At 38.0% G+C, this 17,495-nt stretch overlaps 3 protein-coding genes across 7 annotated transcripts; all 3 read left to right on the top strand.

The window, feature by feature from the left end:
- Positions 1-1,597: 1,597 nt before the first annotated feature.
- On the top strand, positions 1,598-3,084 carry LOC126794898 (protein ROH1). Its single transcript, XM_050521694.1, has one exon. The coding sequence runs from the start codon at positions 1,642-1,644 to the stop codon at positions 2,818-2,820; it is 1,179 nt and encodes a 392-aa protein (XP_050377651.1). The 5' UTR covers positions 1,598-1,641; the 3' UTR covers positions 2,821-3,084.
- Positions 3,085-7,274: 4,190 nt separating this feature from the next.
- Positions 7,275-12,134, top strand: LOC126793094 (monodehydroascorbate reductase, chloroplastic/mitochondrial). Its single transcript, XM_050519524.1, has 17 exons — positions 7,275-7,386; positions 7,499-7,664; positions 7,749-7,848; positions 7,941-8,018; positions 8,120-8,191; positions 8,288-8,406; positions 8,532-8,616; positions 9,250-9,339; positions 9,481-9,582; positions 9,665-9,754; positions 9,849-9,929; positions 10,237-10,308; positions 10,386-10,480; positions 10,608-10,696; positions 10,826-10,888; positions 10,977-11,017; positions 11,717-12,134. The coding sequence occupies exons 1-17, from the start codon at positions 7,377-7,379 to the stop codon at positions 11,846-11,848; spliced, it is 1,485 nt and encodes a 494-aa protein (XP_050375481.1). The 5' UTR covers positions 7,275-7,376; the 3' UTR covers positions 11,849-12,134.
- A 1,647-nt stretch (positions 12,135-13,781) lies between these two features.
- LOC126794522 (heavy metal-associated isoprenylated plant protein 39-like) lies at positions 13,782-16,030 on the top strand. 5 transcript variants are annotated; one of them, XR_007672154.1, is made up of 5 exons: positions 13,782-13,975; positions 14,158-14,233; positions 14,493-14,757; positions 15,267-15,425; positions 15,714-16,030. XR_007672154.1 is itself a non-coding variant. In XM_050521266.1 (4 exons), exons 1-4 carry the CDS (start codon positions 13,970-13,972, stop codon positions 15,775-15,777), a joined length of 411 nt encoding a protein of 136 aa, XP_050377223.1. In that variant the 5' UTR covers positions 13,782-13,969; the 3' UTR covers positions 15,778-16,022. The 5 variants fall into 5 exon arrangements, 4 of the variants coding, with proteins under 4 accessions (XP_050377223.1, XP_050377225.1, XP_050377226.1 ...); XM_050521266.1 differs by lacking the exon at positions 15,267-15,425 and having other exon boundaries at positions 15,714-16,022; XM_050521268.1 differs by lacking the exon at positions 15,714-16,030 and having other exon boundaries at positions 15,267-15,683.
- Positions 16,031-17,495: the final 1,465 nt, after the last annotated feature.

Raw genomic sequence — 17,495 nt, 5'->3', positions numbered from 1 at the left:
TATCCCTCGATACCTCCTTTATTAACAACAAATTAGATGTTTTAGCATGACATTTGCCTGTAGTAAAACACACTAAACTCAAAGACTAATTATTATTATTTTTGTAAAGAAGCCTATAAATAGATTTAGCTCGAAACGTAAACCGAGCAGAGCTCACGTTGACATAGAACCATATACAATTCATAAAATAAAACTGTAATACATGTAGAAACTTCTCTGAGGCATGATTAATATCAGTCGGTCACTAGGTGACCAAGAAGAATTTGGACAACTATGGATGAGATATAATGAGACTAAAACTCTTAGTCAGTTTTAATTACTGTCTTAGGTGATCATTTTTATTGAAACCCAAAAGCTGAAAATGGGTCTGAATCTTCAATCAAAGAAACTGGGCACCAGTGATCTCTATTATCTCCCAGTGAACTTAGTTCCTAATCAAGCTTTCATCCTCACTTGACCTTCTAAATTGTAACTCTCACCAGTCACCATCTTGCTTTTGTTTTGGTGGGTTGATCACTTGATCTAGGTATGTGGTATCACCAAGGGCAGACCTATATGTCAAATTGTTTTATTTGTACTTGTAATCTTAGTTATTCTATTTAATTGTTTTATTTAGTGTGTGTGTATATAGTTGACACTTGGGTTCGAATCCTCCAATCAATCTTCTTTTACTATTTCTTCATTTATTACCTTATTCTTCTACTTTTTCTTTTTCACTTGGTAGGAAAACTTCTTGTTTTCTTCGCTCCATTTGTTTTCTCTCTTTTAAGAAAACATGGTTTAATATTGTATTGATATATCATTTTTGATCAAAGTAAACACCAAAAACAACATTGGCAATTTTTTTTTTATAAATTAGCTTTAATTCTTGGATCCGCCTTTGGGTATCACTGGTATAAGGTTGGGTTACCACCCGAAGTAGAGAGGCTCCTTGCTTTTCATGAAGGTTTTCAACGTGTGTTAATTGTGGAGTTCAAGAAAATGAGAGGTGGGGATAGTGGTTTGTGAGATTGGGATGGTGAGGCGGTGAAGATTGTAACAGAATAAGAGGAAGAGGGAACAAAGACGGGGGTTTTATATGGGTCTTTGATTCTGGATAACAAAACACCTGAGGCTATTAGAAAGATTGGGTCTTCAAATTTGTGGGATCTTCTATTCTTCTTCGATCACTAGTTTGCCTGCACGTTTGAAATGGGGTTTGCAGCTTTTCTCAATCACAGGTTGCTTTGTTCCTTCTTGACCAAAAAAAAAAGTTGCTTTGTTCCTTTGGGTTGTGAACTTGTGATGATAAAATACTCCAAGTAATTGAATTAGTCTCATTATATTGTAGCCCATGGATTGAAAGAAGGCTAATCTAACGGTAGGTGTCCAAATTCTCCTTGCTCACTAGGTGATCAGGTGAACAAGACTCAATATAGCTCGTAATTACAACAGCCAACAGAGGACAGTCCCGGAAAAACAACATCCCCTAGTCAGCGTCCACAAACAGAAGTAGGAAATGGTCTCGTCCCGACAAGCTTATGACCCATTAAATTCGCTCTCATATATAACCGCCAAAAACCAACCGACCTCTTTCATCCCTCACCTCTCCTCTTTCAATTTTATCACACTATTATCTCAAAGGATTCAAATCACGAAAAAATGGTGGCAACCGACAACCAGAGCTCCTTTCTTAACCGGATCAGCATCCGGCGAAACCAGGTCGTCTCCATGGAAGGCGGCCACGACCAGGAGCTCGAAGACCTCGAACACTTCCAGAAACACGTAGCTGACCGCTTCCACGACCTACTATCTCCTTCCGAAGACCACCCCTCCGAGCCTTTCCTCTCCATTGCATGGATTCGGAACCTTCTAGATGTTTTCCTCTGCTGTGAGGCCGAGTTCAAGGCTGTCGTCCTCATGGGCCGCGACCCGACCCAGATCACCAAGCCTCCGCTCGACCGCTTGGTTCCGGAGTTCCTCGACAGAGTTGTTAAGGCTTTGGATATCTGCAATGCTGTGTCTAGTGGGGTTGAGTCGGTGAGGCATTTCCAGAAGCTGGCTGAGATTGCGGTTAAGGCATTAGAGCAGCGGCCGATCGGAGAGGGGCAGGTAAGGAGAGCTAGGAAGGCGTTGAATTCGCTGGTGACGGCGATGGCGATTGAGGATAAAGAAGGGCAGACGAATAAGGCGACGGAGAGGACGTGGTCGTTTGGGAGGAGGACCGGAGTTTCGGGGCCGAATAAGGACCGGGCGGCGGGGCACTTCAGGGCTTTGTCTTGGGGGATGTCGAAGGGGTGGTCGGCGGCGAAGCAGATTCAGGCTATGTCGATGAACCTGGTGGCGCCGAGAGGGAATGAGACGTCGAGTTTGGTGCAGCCGGTGTATATTATGAGTACTATAATGTTGTTTGTAATGTGGATATTGGTGACGGCCGTGCCGTGCCAGGAGCGGACGGGGCTGATGACGCATTTTCCGCTGCCGAGGAACTTGGTTTGGGCGCAGTCGCTGATTGGCTTGCAGGACAAGATAGCGGAGGAGTGGAAGAAGAAGGAGAAGAAGTGCACGGCGGGGCTGATGGAGGAGATGCAGAAGATGGAGAAGCTGGGGCAGTCTCTGATCGAGTTTGCGGATAGTTTTCAGTTCCCCGTAGAGACGGAGAGAATGGAGGATGTGGCGGCGCAGGTGGTGGAGCTGGCGGAGATTTGTAGGAGGATGGAAGAAGGGTTGGTGCCTCTGCAGCAGCAGATAAGGGAGCTGTTCCATAGGGCTGTCAGGAGCAGAATGGAGGTGCTTGAGGTTTTGGACCAAGGTGGTAAAGGCACTCCACCCATGATGTGAAAATTGGAGTATAATTGATTGAGCGACGTGGTTGGAATTCTTTTGGTGCTGCACTATATGTAGTAGTATAGTTATAGAATTGAAGAAGGGTTTGGTTTTGAGTAGGATTGACTATGTATGTCTAATAGCTTCAGCTATTGATCGATTAAGAAGATTGAGCTGATGCTTTGCAAAAAGTAGTTATTTGGGGTGTTTAATTACGAGTACAGAAACTCTAACCGGAAGAGGAAATGTACATAAACCAACTAAGTTAGTACTTTCTCTTTTTGTTTGAAATTAGAGGATCACTTGTTCTTGATTTTCTCGTTGTTCCTTGCTTCTTTCTCATGTAGGCTACTTAATTAGGGGTTTTCTGAGCAATGATATGTAAGTTCAGTAGGGTTCTATCACTTCCATGAATCCCAGATCGTTTGGGTTCTGTATACTAGCGCAGCTAATTGGTCTTCTAATTGGTTTTCAACAATCAACAATTAATAGGTAAAGTGTTAAAAGATAAGATGCATAAAAGTTTAACTACCAAGTACCAACCGAAAGTGAAAAAGGTTACAACCGCAGATTGGGGCATAGAAACCTCAATGATGTAATTAGTGGCATTCATGTATGCCACTTTTTATGAGTTTTATCTCCCTGGACCAATCCCACCAACCAAGTTCTATTATCTAAGAGTTTTTTTCACCAACAGTCCCTCAACTCTGGTGTATCTACCAATGTGATACCTCAACTCTTAATCGTACCAATGTGATACCCAGACTCTAGTATTGCTATCATTGAAGTACTTCCGTTAGTTTTTTTAAACTTTTCCGTTATCTTAGTGACGTGGTAGGTACGTGAGGCCCACAAAGAGGGTTAAAAGACAAAATTAACCTCATATGAGAGGAGCAATGTTTTTCCCGCCCTTTACTTTGAGAAAGACACCCAACAATTCCAATTTTGGCGCCAATTTTCCCTCCCTACTCCTTAATTTGTGTCTCTTATCTAAACTAAAGAACTACCGCCAACCAGTCGACCACAATCTGATAAAACCTAGATCAATCTCATTTTCTATTTTTACCCTAGCACTTGTTAAACTAACAGAATAAATATAGAAATTTATATGGAACATCTCATTTCCACAATCTCATAAGAATATAGAAACACATAACTTAACGAAATTCAAAATAAATTTCTATATTTATTCTGTTAGTTTAACAAGTGCTAGGGTAAAAATAGAAAATGAGATTGATCTAGGTTTTATCAGATTGTGATCGACTGGTTGGCGGTAGTTCTTTAGTTTAGATAAGAGACACAAATTAAGGAGTAGGGAGGGAAAATTGGCGCCAAAATTGGAATTGTTGGGTGTCTTTCTCAAGGTAAAGGGCGGGAAAAACATTGCTCCTCTCAGATGAGGTTAATTTTGTCTTTTAACCCTCTTTGTGGGCCTCACGTACCTGCCACGTCACCAAGATAACGGAAAAGTTTAAAAAAACTAACGGAAGTATTTCAATGATAGCAATACTAGAGTCTGGGTATCACATTGGTACGATTAAGAGTTGAGGTATCACATTGGTAGGTACACCAGAATTGAAGGACTGTTGGTGAAAAAAACTCATTATCTAATTAGTGGCATTCATCTCGTAAGCAGTTAATTAAGTATTGTACGCAAGTATTGAGACTTCAGGGTGATGAATTCATTCATACCATGCACAATATGTGGATGCAAGGCAATAACTCTTTCTATAGCAATATGGTACAAGCATGAAACTTAATCAAATATTACTATACCACGACTTTAGGAGTAAATAGCATTCAGTTCAGGAGTAATAACTTTCAATAATCTATATTGAGTCGTTTGGCTGCCAGAAATTGCATACAAATGTAAATTCTGAAAGTAGCTGCATGAGACCATGAAAAATTGAGCATTTAAGCCCGTGACAAGCCTCATGGTGGATTGTGGTTTTCACATATATTCCTTATATCAGTTATATGAATCATATGATCCACCTCCCTATGTGTCTTTTGATTCACATCAGACGACATCACAACTAGCTAGGCCTAGAAGTGGTAGAGCTAAATCATTGTAAGAATATTCACAAATAGTATTTTAGTGGTGTATAGTTTCAAAGTATATTTCTTAAAAAGAAAATAAAAAACACATTTTCGCCTCTATTATTTGGTCCAGTGGCATACAGGTGAGTTCTCATCACATAAAATTCATTGTAGCATTTTAGTAGCTGACAATGGTCACTTGAAGATATAAATGTTATCATAATAAGTGAGTGTGCGTATTTTCTCTTACTTTTGACCAGCAAACTCACATCATATGAAACTTGTTAAGAGGTTGTTCCATACAACTGTAAGCAAGAGCATAATTGTGTAAGGTAAATTGATATGATACAACCTCTTAGACCTTGTTTCGTATTCATAAAGAAAACTAGTTCATTGGGAATTCCCATGGGAATGGAACTCAAGTAGGGATGTAGTTCATTTTTTTTTGTGCATACCAAATATTGGAAAGGAATGAACTTCCTTAAACCCTCAATTTCGCAAAACAAGCGAAGCCTTAAGGTAAACTTAGGGCCAGTCCTAATATTTAGATGGCTTTAGAGGAAGACCATGAGTAACGTGACACGTAAATTAGTACTCTATGACTGCTGAAAATTCCATGAACAAATTACAAAGTGTCGATAATAAAGTTGGCAAATGAGCCGAAAAGCTCGAACCCGGCATGGATCCAGCATGTTAAAAGTCGGTCCAGCATGAACCAATTATTGTAATGAGTTGGGCCGAGATATTTTAGCCCATGGGGCCGGTCCGAGCCTGTTTTGAGTTTGGCACGGCCCAGACACGATAAATTCATGGGCCGGCCCGTTAAACACATAATTTATATTATTTATATAAATATTTAAACAATTATCATTATTAGACTTGAATATTAGAACTTTTAAATTAAAATGTCTTGATTATTTCATTATTTTAACTACAATATTTCACAAATATTATCAAAATAGTGAAGAAAACATCATTGTTTTGACATACATAACGTTTTAATAATAAAATTATATAATATGCTGTAGTATTTTATTTATTTTACTATTCTAAATAGGTATATAAAATAAATATTCTAATTACATAATATTTTTTTATTGTGATTGTGTCTTATAATGTTAATGGGTCGGACCAACCCGCTTCTTGACCCGATACGGGCCCGGCCCGACATACGCATGGGTTATGGGCCGGACCGAACTTGATGTTTAAGCAAATGGGCCGATATGAACACAGTCGTTTGCCACCTCTAGTCGATAGTATTGCGTAAGCACACTATATAGAATATGACCTTAAAACAATAACAATCAAGAACGTATCAAGGCAAGAGTCTGAAAATCTCACTTCATCTTTATATATACCTTGATAACCAAAAAATCCGTTTTTGATGCCATCTCCCTATATTTTTTGTTCTTACAAATAGGAAAACGACGTCTCAAGATATTTTTGTTTTTTGATCCTTTTTTTGTTTTTTGATCAAACCAACAGTTTTCTAGCACTTGCAATCTAGGCTGCATGGAATCGGGTGCGGGTACGTGGAAGCGAAGCGTTTGGAAACGCGGAAGCGTTTTTTTTCCAAAAATTAAGGAAGCGGGTGCGTTTTGGAAGCGTCGGAATAATATATATATATATATATTATATTTTTATATTTTATATTTTAATTATTTTATCTAGTATTAAAATAATTAAATCACTATTAATGACTTATTTTCTAATCCATGATTATCTTTAATTATAACATTATTAAAGCTTCATTTCAAAATTCAAACAAAAGAATGTACAACATAGTGTGAAGGTGTTGGGCACGTGCAAGTCAAAGAGACATCACTAGATGAAATTGATAAAAAAAAATGTTCGTCTTCCCTCTGTCTCTCTCTCTCTCTCATATGGATTTTTTTCATATCTTTCCACAACTCTCTGTCTTCTTTATATATCTCTCTCTCATCTAGATTTTCTTGATATCTCTTTCCCATATTTCTAACACATATTAGATTGATTGATGTTATTCATCTTTAACCGCTTAACGAAATAAATAAGAAGATGAGACGACAAGAAGAGTCTCAAGACATTGATTGATGAAATAGAGGTAGAGAAGGAATCACCCTTCCAATTTGGAAGTCAACGCTTCCGCCGCGCTTCCAATTTGGAAGCCAACGCTTCCGTCGCGCTTCCAATTTGGAAGCCAACGCTTCCGCCGCGCTTCCAAACCCACCTTTTTTGGAATCACGCTTCCGTCGCGCTTCCCCGCGCTTCCGCTCCCGCTTCCACTTCCGAAGCGGGAATCGATCATCCAACCAAGCTTCCGTGCTATGTAGCTTGCAATACGAAGCGAACCGACGTCGTTTTGAAGTTTCTCGAACAAAATGGTAAGGACATCCAATGGGCGTCACCCACCTCTCTGAAAATGCCGTAGCAAAACCGAGAGTCCGAGACAGCAATCACAGCTGCTTCACACTGACCTTTCGACCTCTTCAACAGCCACCACGCCACCCAATTATTCAATTTCTTTAATCCCCCGAATCTCAAACCCCAAAATGTCTTCAGGTCCGACATCTTCAAACTCAAACTCAAACTCACATCCTACTCTCATTTCTTCTTCTTCTACTTCGATCCTCACTTCAATCCCTAACCCTCTCTCTCTTTCTTGTTTCTCAAGCTACAGTACTCCCCAGACGCATGGCCGCCTCCCTCGCCAGCTCTCTCTCCTTCAAGTCCGGCCTTCCTCTCCGCTCTCACCCTCAATCCTCCGCTTCCCTCGGATTCTCCACCTTCCGCCGAAGCTTCGTCGTTTCGTCCTCAGCTTTTGCCAATGAAAACCGCGAGTTAGTGATTCGCTCATTCCTTAGTGCTTTTGATTTTCGCGTCCCATTTTGGAAATCTAACTGTTTTAACTAATTCTTAATCAGGTTTGTGATCGTCGGCGGCGGCAATGCGGCTGGCTACGCCGCCAGGACTTTCGTCGAGAATGGAATGGCCGACGGGCGCCTGGCTATTGTATCCAAAGAGGTAGTGAAACATTTGTCCGAGCTTTTCGTAATGCTGCTTTGGTTGGTTGTTGGTGTCACATTGCGATAATGTTGTGTTGTTTTTTTGAACAGGCTCATGCGCCGTATGAGCGTCCAGCTCTGACTAAAGGCTATTTGTTCCCATTGGATAAGAAGCCGGCTCGCTTGCCGGTAAGTTTTCTTGTAATGAGGCTTGTTTAGCTGAAATCGAATTTGAATGTGTGGGGTTTTGAGTGAATGTGAGTAGGAAATGATGTAGTACAATGTTGTAGGGGTTTCATACATGTGTTGGATCTGGTGGGGAGAGGCAGACGCCTGAATGGTATAAAGAGAAAGGGATAGAGGTAAGTTGATTCTTGTAACTGCTTTGGTGAGATTCTTTTTGTATCCAGTGTGATTGATGTTCAAGTGTTGTTGTGTCATTTAAATGTTCTGTATAGATGTTCTATGAGGATCCGGTTACAAATGTTGACATCGAGAAGCAAACCCTGACTACTGATTCAGGGAAACTGTTGAAGTATGGATCACTTATAATTGCTACAGGATGCACTGCCTCAAGGTGCTCCTCGATATTCTTTTCCATTTACTGAGTAGTTGCTATGTATGCTGAGTATTTTTAGATTATACATTCATACATGCTTAAAATTTGAGGCAAACTGGCTTTATGGACTATAATTTCTTCAGACTGCCAGAGAAAATAGGAGGAAACCTACCTGGTGTTCATTATATCCGGGATGTGGCTGATGCTGATGCCCTTATATCATCATTGGTAAGTTTAATTGTTTTTACTTCAAGCGAACTTACTTCAAATTTGGTGCTGTCCATGTTGCACGTGAAAATGTAACTTCCCATTTGAAAATACGAGGATGTATCTGCTTCTTAATGCTGAAATTTTGAACAAATGCATGAAGCTTGGCTGAAATAAGTTTTAAGTTTGTCATCATCACAGAACCATATATTATCTGAGGATTAGCTGTACTGCCTTTGATTGTCTTTAGGCAGTTCAAAGAAAACCTGATTTATTTAATGCAATTTAGGCGCCTTCTCACACTGGAATATTGTTTCCAGTAAAAAACTCTATTGTACTACTTTCATGCTGTATGCTTTCATATTTAGGCATTTTTATCTTAGGATTCTAAATTTTATTAATTCAATAAATGATAGATCATTCATCCTTTGTCTTACCACTTTGAATTATTTATACATTTGAATGCCCAACGTAAACTTAAATACAAATTGCAGTAAAGTTTGTGTACAAGGTTTGGTTTGTTCAATAAGAGTATAGCGATTCTTATGTTAAGCAAGTATCTGGGGTTGTCTTCTGTTCTTGAATATATATTGTGATTTTTTTGGAACTGTACTGCTATTTCCTTTCTCTAAACCTTTACATATTATTTCTCAGGAGAAAGCACAGAAGGTGGTCATTGTCGGTGGTGGTTATATTGGTATGGAGGTTGCAGCAGCAGCTGCTGGTTGGAAACTTGATACAACAGTATGTAATGTGTTCAATTGCTGCATTTTATGTTAGTTGGGACGTGGTTAACATATTCGGGAAGTGAAACAGTTGTTAAATTTTGTAACTTGTCACATATAGTTTCCTACCTCTGATCTTACTTGAACTCTGTTTATGAAGATCGTATTTCCAGAGGGCCATCTTATGCAAAGACTGTTTACTCCTTCACTTGCCCGGAGATATGAAGAATTCTACAAAGAGAATGGTGTTAAATTCTTAAAGGTTCTCCCTCTCTCTGGTACCTATGTTGCATCTGAGAATTTTCATTGAAACTGGCTGATTAAGCATATTAATTATGGGCCAGGGTACCTCACTAAAAAATATAGAAGCTGGTTCCAATGGACGTGCAACTTGTGTCAAGCTTGAAGATGGATCCAGTATAGAAGCAGATGCAGTAAGTTGATATATTTATTTGTTTATCTACTTTCGGCTGTCACGCTGCACTGTACATCTTGTAATAAGTTTCTCTCCATTTTTCACCTTTGCAGGTAATTGTTGGTATAGGAGCAAAACCTTCTGTCGGCCCTTTTGAAAGAGTGGGATTGGATTCCAATGTTGGTGGTATACAGGTACTCTTTTGAATTTACGCCGCCACAGTTGTTGCCTGAGCATGTTAGCTGTATACATCCATTTAGCTGTATATTGAACTATGACTCATGCACATTTAAGTACTATAACCTTGGGTAAGAAATACAAGTAGTATTGTAAATCATGTGTAGGTAGGCTTTTATGTTGTGCTATGTTTATATCATCATATGTTTAACATTCAAACTACAAAAGTAACAAAACTATTATTTCTGCCAAGAATCTTATGAAGTATAAGTAGGATATCTATATACTTCATCTGCTATCTGTAATTGCACTTTTATAACCAAGGTTGACGGTCTGTTCCGGACAAGTGTACCTGGAATCTTTGCAGTTGGAGATGTTGCAGCTTTCCCATTGAAGGTATTTTTTTATTTAATTATATGCAAAACGTCATTCCTAGTTTGAATATTAAAAGCATATCTCTTACCACTGAACAGATGTACAATCGTATAGCACGGGTTGAGCATGTAGATCATGCTCGTCGATCTGCACAGCATTGCATTAAAGCCTTACTGACTGCACAAACTCACACGTAAGTTGGACTCCATTTTTGTAGTCTAGTCATGTATCTTAAAAGAATTAGACTTAATTAAGCTTTAGAGTTTGCTTTGTACCAAACCTTCATTGTTGATGATCTGAGTTACTGAATAATGTTCCAGATATGATTATCTTCCATCTTTCTACTCGAGGGTATTTGAGTATGAAGGAAGCCCGAGGAAAATATGGTGGCAATTTTATGGGGACAATGGTAAGCATATGCGATGGTTTATTATTATTTAAATTTTACTTTTTTAATACGTTATGTCTTCTTTTTGTTATTGGATGATCTCAGTTAGTTCATTTTTGTACTTTACACCACTTTCTTTTTCTTCAACAGTTGGAGAGACAGTTGAAGTTGGGAATTTTGATCCTAAGATTGCAACCTTCTGGATAGACTCGGGTAAATATATATAGTTTCTGTGTACGTATGTGCTGGTGTGTTGAATTACTGTTGATATTCTAATTTTATTATTGCTGCTCCACTGCAGGTAAACTGAAAGGTGTTCTTGTTGAAAGTGGAAGCCCTGAGGTACTCTCTTATTATCTTTTAATTCTTAAGTCAGACAAACAACAGAGCTGGGTCTAGAACCAATGCTCCCAGAACTTGTCCTAGGAGGGAGGTCCAAATTATGGATATCTGTAAGATAGAAGAGTAAAAGATAATGGAAAATAGTTAGGCCATCGTTGGGTCTAATTATAGACCATGGTTTAGAAATTTAGACCTTTGAACGACATTATTCATTCAAATAGTAAGGTCTATAATTTTTTTAAATTCTAATAGTAAGGTTTATATCTAGACATTTGGAAAACATTGTTCATCCAAATAGCATGCCACCAAGGTTTAAGTGAGGGTCTATATTTAGACCAAACCTTGGTCTTAAGGCCTTCATTTCACTCTTTTGTTTTAGAACCCAACCTCCCCATTGGAGATGGACAAAAGGGCTACAGAGGTTTATATTCAAGGCTTTGAACCCACCATTGGAGATGGCCTTACACTGATTAGTTTTAGCACAATACAATGTGACAAAAAATTGGTGAAATTTTGTCTGTTATCACAAGAGACAGTGACATGTCTACCCAACTAGGAAAACTACTGACAATATGGGGACTCACTGTCATGCATTATTTGGGTTGAAGTTTGAAACACTTCATATGTAAAATAGAAATTTGTGATATTAGTGTATTACCATTCCCTGCATGATTCTAAAATCTCGTTTTGCTTGTTAAGGAACTTCAACTCCTTCCAAAACTTGCAAGGAGCCAGCCTCTTGTTGATAAAGCCAAGCTTCAGAATGCATCTTCAGTTGAGGAGGCACTAGCCATTGTTGGGTCATCACTAAAGGCTGGAGCTGCGGTTTAGTCTGGAATAGTGCTGCCTTAATTATGCATTGTCCATCGTAAGATTCATAACCCCTCGAATTTTGCATCTTTTGACAATGCATCAGCTCTTGGTGAACTTATGATATTGCTGCAGGATCGATAGGACACTGATAGAGATTGTAAAATGCAACTGGTAACAGGTTCATTACTTGGTTAATGTTGCAAGATTAGTTATAGGCAAAGAATAAAAGGAAGCTATGGAGCTGTAGTTGTATACGGTCAGTGTTACTCAGCATAATAAATTCGATCCGAGCATTTTGTGGCAACATCAAGTGACTCGTGTTGTTTTGACCTGCTTCTTGAAGGATTATGATATTGAAGCATGCCAATCACCGATTAGAAAATTTGGGCATTCGTTTTCCCAAGTAGGATAGCTTGAAGACATGTACAAGTAAAAACTAAAACCCAAGTACTGGAAATGTTTGAATATTAGGGTGGGGTTTATATGATTACCATACTCCTGTCTATATGATTAGTTTGATCTGTTAAATAATGAAACGGTTGAAACTGGGTTAGCAGATGACACAAGTGCTCTGCTCATGATAGATGGATAAAACGTCGATGGCGTTCTGGCTATCCTAACTGGTTTCGATTAGGACATACACAAAATGTATATAATTAGTGAGGATATATAGAATGGAAATGTGGAGTAGCTGACAGTAGCCATCAAAATCGCAATTGCAGAGTCAATAAAATTCAATATTATTTTGGGTTTGGAGCATTTAAGTAATATGGTGGGGACATAATCAAGGGGAAGTTTTCTTTAAGGAAAGCCCTGAATCATGTAGAAGACTTGTTAGTATCAACCGGATACTAGTTCTTACCCTGTTTTTTTTTTCTCTCCGAGAAATCTTATGCTGAGTTTTCACTTTCGTGACCTCAGTGTTGAAGTTGGGTCTTGAATTTTGCTTCAAATGGTTTATTTCCATACGGATCAAATCGATCAATTGTGGCCCAGGGTCTTAACAAAGGTCTCTTTTCTACTTTGAACATAGAAACTATAAGCATTAGATTAGAACACGTATGGTAGAGGCTGTGAAACATCGATTGTTGTGGCTAGATTTTAACCACGTACTATGTTACATTTTAAGCAAACGAGAAAAATATATCGAGGAAAAGTCCCCACACAGCCAAAAGAACGAGGCGTTCATGCAAGCTACTACGTGCCTACTTACCCCAAAATTATTAGAGGACAACCATGCACAGTGATGTGATTGTTCGAGCCCCTAGAAAATCCTTATTTCCTACTTGTGAAATTAGACGGCTATTGTTCGAGGAATTATAGAAAGAGAAGTAGAAGATAGATTAATAGAGCTAAATGAAGAATCAAGTCCATTGATCTATGAACTTGTAAACTTTTATGGAACACTTGGACGTGATTTTATTTGAATTATCGGACGATTTGTCAAATTCAGTAAATTCACGCACTTACACTAGTCTCTTGCCTCTCTTCTGGTGATGTTAACTCATAATAGAGTCGTGCTCATGATATTAACAACAACAATAATTATAGAAGTCTTAATTCTTTGAAAAATGACAACAATAGTAACAAAAGGCAAACCCCAAAGCCGAAGAGTCTCATTCCTCGACTTTTCCGGACATGGTGACCTCTCCAAATGGCTCTGCCCTTCCACAACCAAAACGTAAAACACGACACAGGAAGTAGGTCTAATTACAGAAGCATTTCAGGCAAAGAGGAAGCACACCGCCCAATTAGAATATTGACGATGACTCGGTCCAACCAAAGGGATTCTAGTCTCATATTCATTTCAACCCTGGTTGCTACCTTGCCAAGCAAGTTATTACCAGGCCCTGGATATCAATATATCTCAGACTCATTCGTCAACTTTTTGTGCATGACTTTTTGTTGTTTGGCTCTATTACCTCTATATATTAAACCCCCTTTGGCTCACAGAGTCATAGGTCACTCCGCTTCCACACAAACTTAGTCCTCAGGAAAAGTCTCCCTTCTTCTTCTTCTTCTTCTTCTTCTTCTTCCTCGTAAATAAAAATACCCTCTGATTTCCTCTTTGTTTATAGCTGATCTCAGATCAGTTCGTCCTAATATTTTACTACCCAAGTCTTCGTCAGAGCTTCAGAAATGAAGGTGCAATTTCCTTAACCAATCTTGATGCTTAAGTTTCATTTCTTAATTTTGTTAGTCCATAACCCAATTTTTATATGATCGTTTCAGATATAGACATTGGTTTTATTATTTTCTCAATGTACTAGCTTCTTGTCTGTCATGACTGTTAATGACAAGTTTTTTTTGCCTTTGATTTGTTGCAGAAGGTGGTGCTGAAACTTGATTTGCACGATGACAAGGAGAAGCAGAAGGCTTTGAAAGCCGTGTCCGGCCTTGCTGGTATGCTCTAGAAATCTATTTATGCTCATGCAAATCCATTGAAATTAATTTTACAGTTCTAATCTTGTGTTCGATTTTTCGCTTTTCGTAACACCAAACTAAACAATATATACATGAACATGTTTTTCACTTGCTCATATGCTTGATATAATTGCTTCAATCATCGACTTTGTCTCGTGAACATGAATGTTAATACATCGCAAATAGGTTTGCATATACTTAATGTCTCTGTTTCTCCTCTGTTCTTTCATTTTTGCAGGCATTGATTCCATTGCTATGGACATGAAAGAGAGAAAGTTAACTGTGACTGGCAATATTGATCCAGTTGATGTGGTAAGCAAGTTGAGGAAAGGTAACTGGCACACTGAGATTCTGACAGTTGGGCCGGCGAAAGAAGAGAAGAAAGATGATAAGAAAGATGGAGGAGCTAAGAAGGAAGATGAAAATAAGAAAAAGCCAGACCAGAATCAACAAATTGCCGACCTTGTGCGAGCCTATCAAAATTATAATCCACATATGACGAGGTACTACCATGTGCAGAGTGCAGAAGAAAACCCAAATTCTTGTGTTATTTCTTGAATAATTGTGTCAATTAGGACCAGTTAATTGATGATTTGGCAGCAGCTTATAAAGCAAAGACAGATTATATATGGTGGTGTGTACATAATTTAGCTTAAATAAGTGTTTGAGGTTAATTACAGGATTTACAGCATTTTGGTACTGAGATTGAACTGGGTTTCAGTTTTGCTCTGTTATCGGTGTTGGACTGTTGGTATTGAACTATTGATTAAGCTAATCAGTATAATTTCTTTCTTTTTCCAGAATAATGTTGTGACAACTCCCATATACCTAACCTTCATCAAATCTGTGTGTTGTTTTGAGCTGTTATGATCTCTCATCAGCTTCTTCTGATTGCTTGTGGATGACAATATTTAGAGTATTTTAGAAATTAAAGAAATGTTCATCATCTGGTTCATTTATTAAAAGCTATTTTTTGTTTTCTCTTTATGACTGACTTGTTGATTTTCTATAGTACTAATAGTAGCAGTTTTCATGCTGACTAATATACTGAAAATCATTACATCAACAAATTGGACGAGAGACCAGATCGAGTTGCGCTTATTGGAGTACTCATCGCATATAATCCAAATGTACTTGTACTTCATATCGTCAACTTTCAGAGTACCTGCAGGTTTAGAAAATTAAAATTCACTATCTAGATATACGATTAGATGTGCTCTAAATCAATTCTAGACATGCCATTTCTTTTCCCTTGAATAATTATATATGATATCGGTTTTTGTGGCTCTTCCATCAATTTCTTTGTAATATGATGGACCTGGAGTAGTTTCTGAATTTGCCTTAGTGACTCACAGTTCATTTTTAGGGGTTCAAAGTTTTCAGTTTGAATGCCAAGATGGCTCTTGTAAGTAAGCTACTAACTTGAAATGATTTTTTTTTCTGATTATATCGCTATCAGTTGGACAAATGTAGAGAAGAAAGAAGCTGTAGCAGCAATAATCTTTGACCAAAGATGCCGTTGAGATCCAGGAAACAAAATTTGGCTTTAGATGGAAGAAGAAAGAACTTCCAGAGAAATATCACTTTTTTTTTGGTGTTGGTTTGTAATTGCCATGCATGTTGGTTTTTGTACAAATTCTGTGCGTAGATATGTCAAGTCATAACCAAAAACCAAAACCAACAGGCAAGTTAGGTGCATTTCATCTCACTAGGCCTTAGAAACTTGAAAGTCAATTGTACCTCATATAAGGTTTTAAACTTTTAATCAAGTATAATCAGAATACAAACAATACTTTATACCTTGAATTTCATGCGACCCCAATGGTGTTGCCTAGTTATGGATAGCAAGGATTCCTAGGAACATTAATAGGACGATATATGCATATCAAAGTATGGTTACCCTTCTGAATATGTATTTTTGAGTCTGCAAATTACAAAGATGTTCTATTTGCGTACTTGACTCAAAAACTAGTAACAAGTTCAAATTTACGGCTGTTGAAATTGGAAATGAACACTAGCGTTGAAAACTTGAAATTAAATTGCACACGATCGATGAGGCTCTAAGACAAAGTTTTGCTTGGGTTTATTTTGTTGACTTCACTCTCAAGAGTTGAATTCTTATTATCTTATATCTTCCGTCCGAATATATATATATATATATATATATATATATATATATTCCATTGCATACCATTTTAAATAGATTTTCTCCTATGATATTGATTGGAGAAATAATTTGTTTGCTTATATACACAAATCGAGAGATTGAAATAGAACAGCCATATTTTGTTCTTAAGTAATGTTATATATAACTTACATGCATGGCAATGGACCTAAAAGTGTACAAGATGATGCCATCTAACATGGAGTTTTGTTTACCAATAATCTAACTAATCTTTCTGGTTGTTTAAGCAAACCCTCATCCCAACTCCATCATTCTTTAAACCTTTGATGGAACACGAAGGACAATGACTGATTATTAAGTAATGCAAAACAGATGGCGACATCGTTGCAAGCACAAATTGAAAGAGTTGGTACTTGTTGATCACAAGTAGGTATTTTCGTATTTGCTTATACAAGCAATTTTTTCCTCAAACTTCTCCATTTTGGCATCGTGAGCTTGTTGTCACTAAGCTTACATCTACTATTATAAAACCACCACCCGGTCAAGAAAATTATTAAAATGTGAACATCAAGAGTATTATTCTCACATGACAATTATTGTAAATATACAAATACTTAACATATGTGTTTTGCTAAAACTATCATTTATATTAAACATAACTACATAAAAAGATTACATTTAAAAAAAAACACTTAACACAAATTTATGCAATTTCGTGCAATGACAGCACACGGGTACAAGACTAGTTGGATATAAAGCTAAGAAAAATGTAATTCTTAATGGTGGAAAACATGAGGCTTCTACAAGTATAACATGTCTAGCTCCCTAATAGGTGTTTCATGTTTGTGATCCTTCGTTCGGAAGCTTTGGGAATACGCACTAAGAATGGAAGTCTAAGGGATGTATGGTGCGCTAGCCATTGCCATCAACAGTCCATATTATTGTGTTGGGCCTTGAAGTCCATATGGCTGGCCATTGTCAATCTAAGAATCAAAGTCTGATCCACGTAGTTATGTTTAAACACTTCATTTCCCTCACTCCAATCATCGTGAACAAGTTTTTGAAACTGAGAAGTGAGAACGGATGTTCCCCATTTAGGCTCTTTCCAACTTGAGC

The sequence above is a fragment of the Argentina anserina genome, chromosome 5 (assembly GCF_933775445.1).
Source record: "Argentina anserina chromosome 5, drPotAnse1.1, whole genome shotgun sequence".
NCBI lineage: Eukaryota > Viridiplantae > Streptophyta > Magnoliopsida > Rosales > Rosaceae > Argentina > Argentina anserina.
Note: the sequence above shows the minus strand (reverse complement) of the source record. Positions and strands in the feature narration are given on the sequence as shown.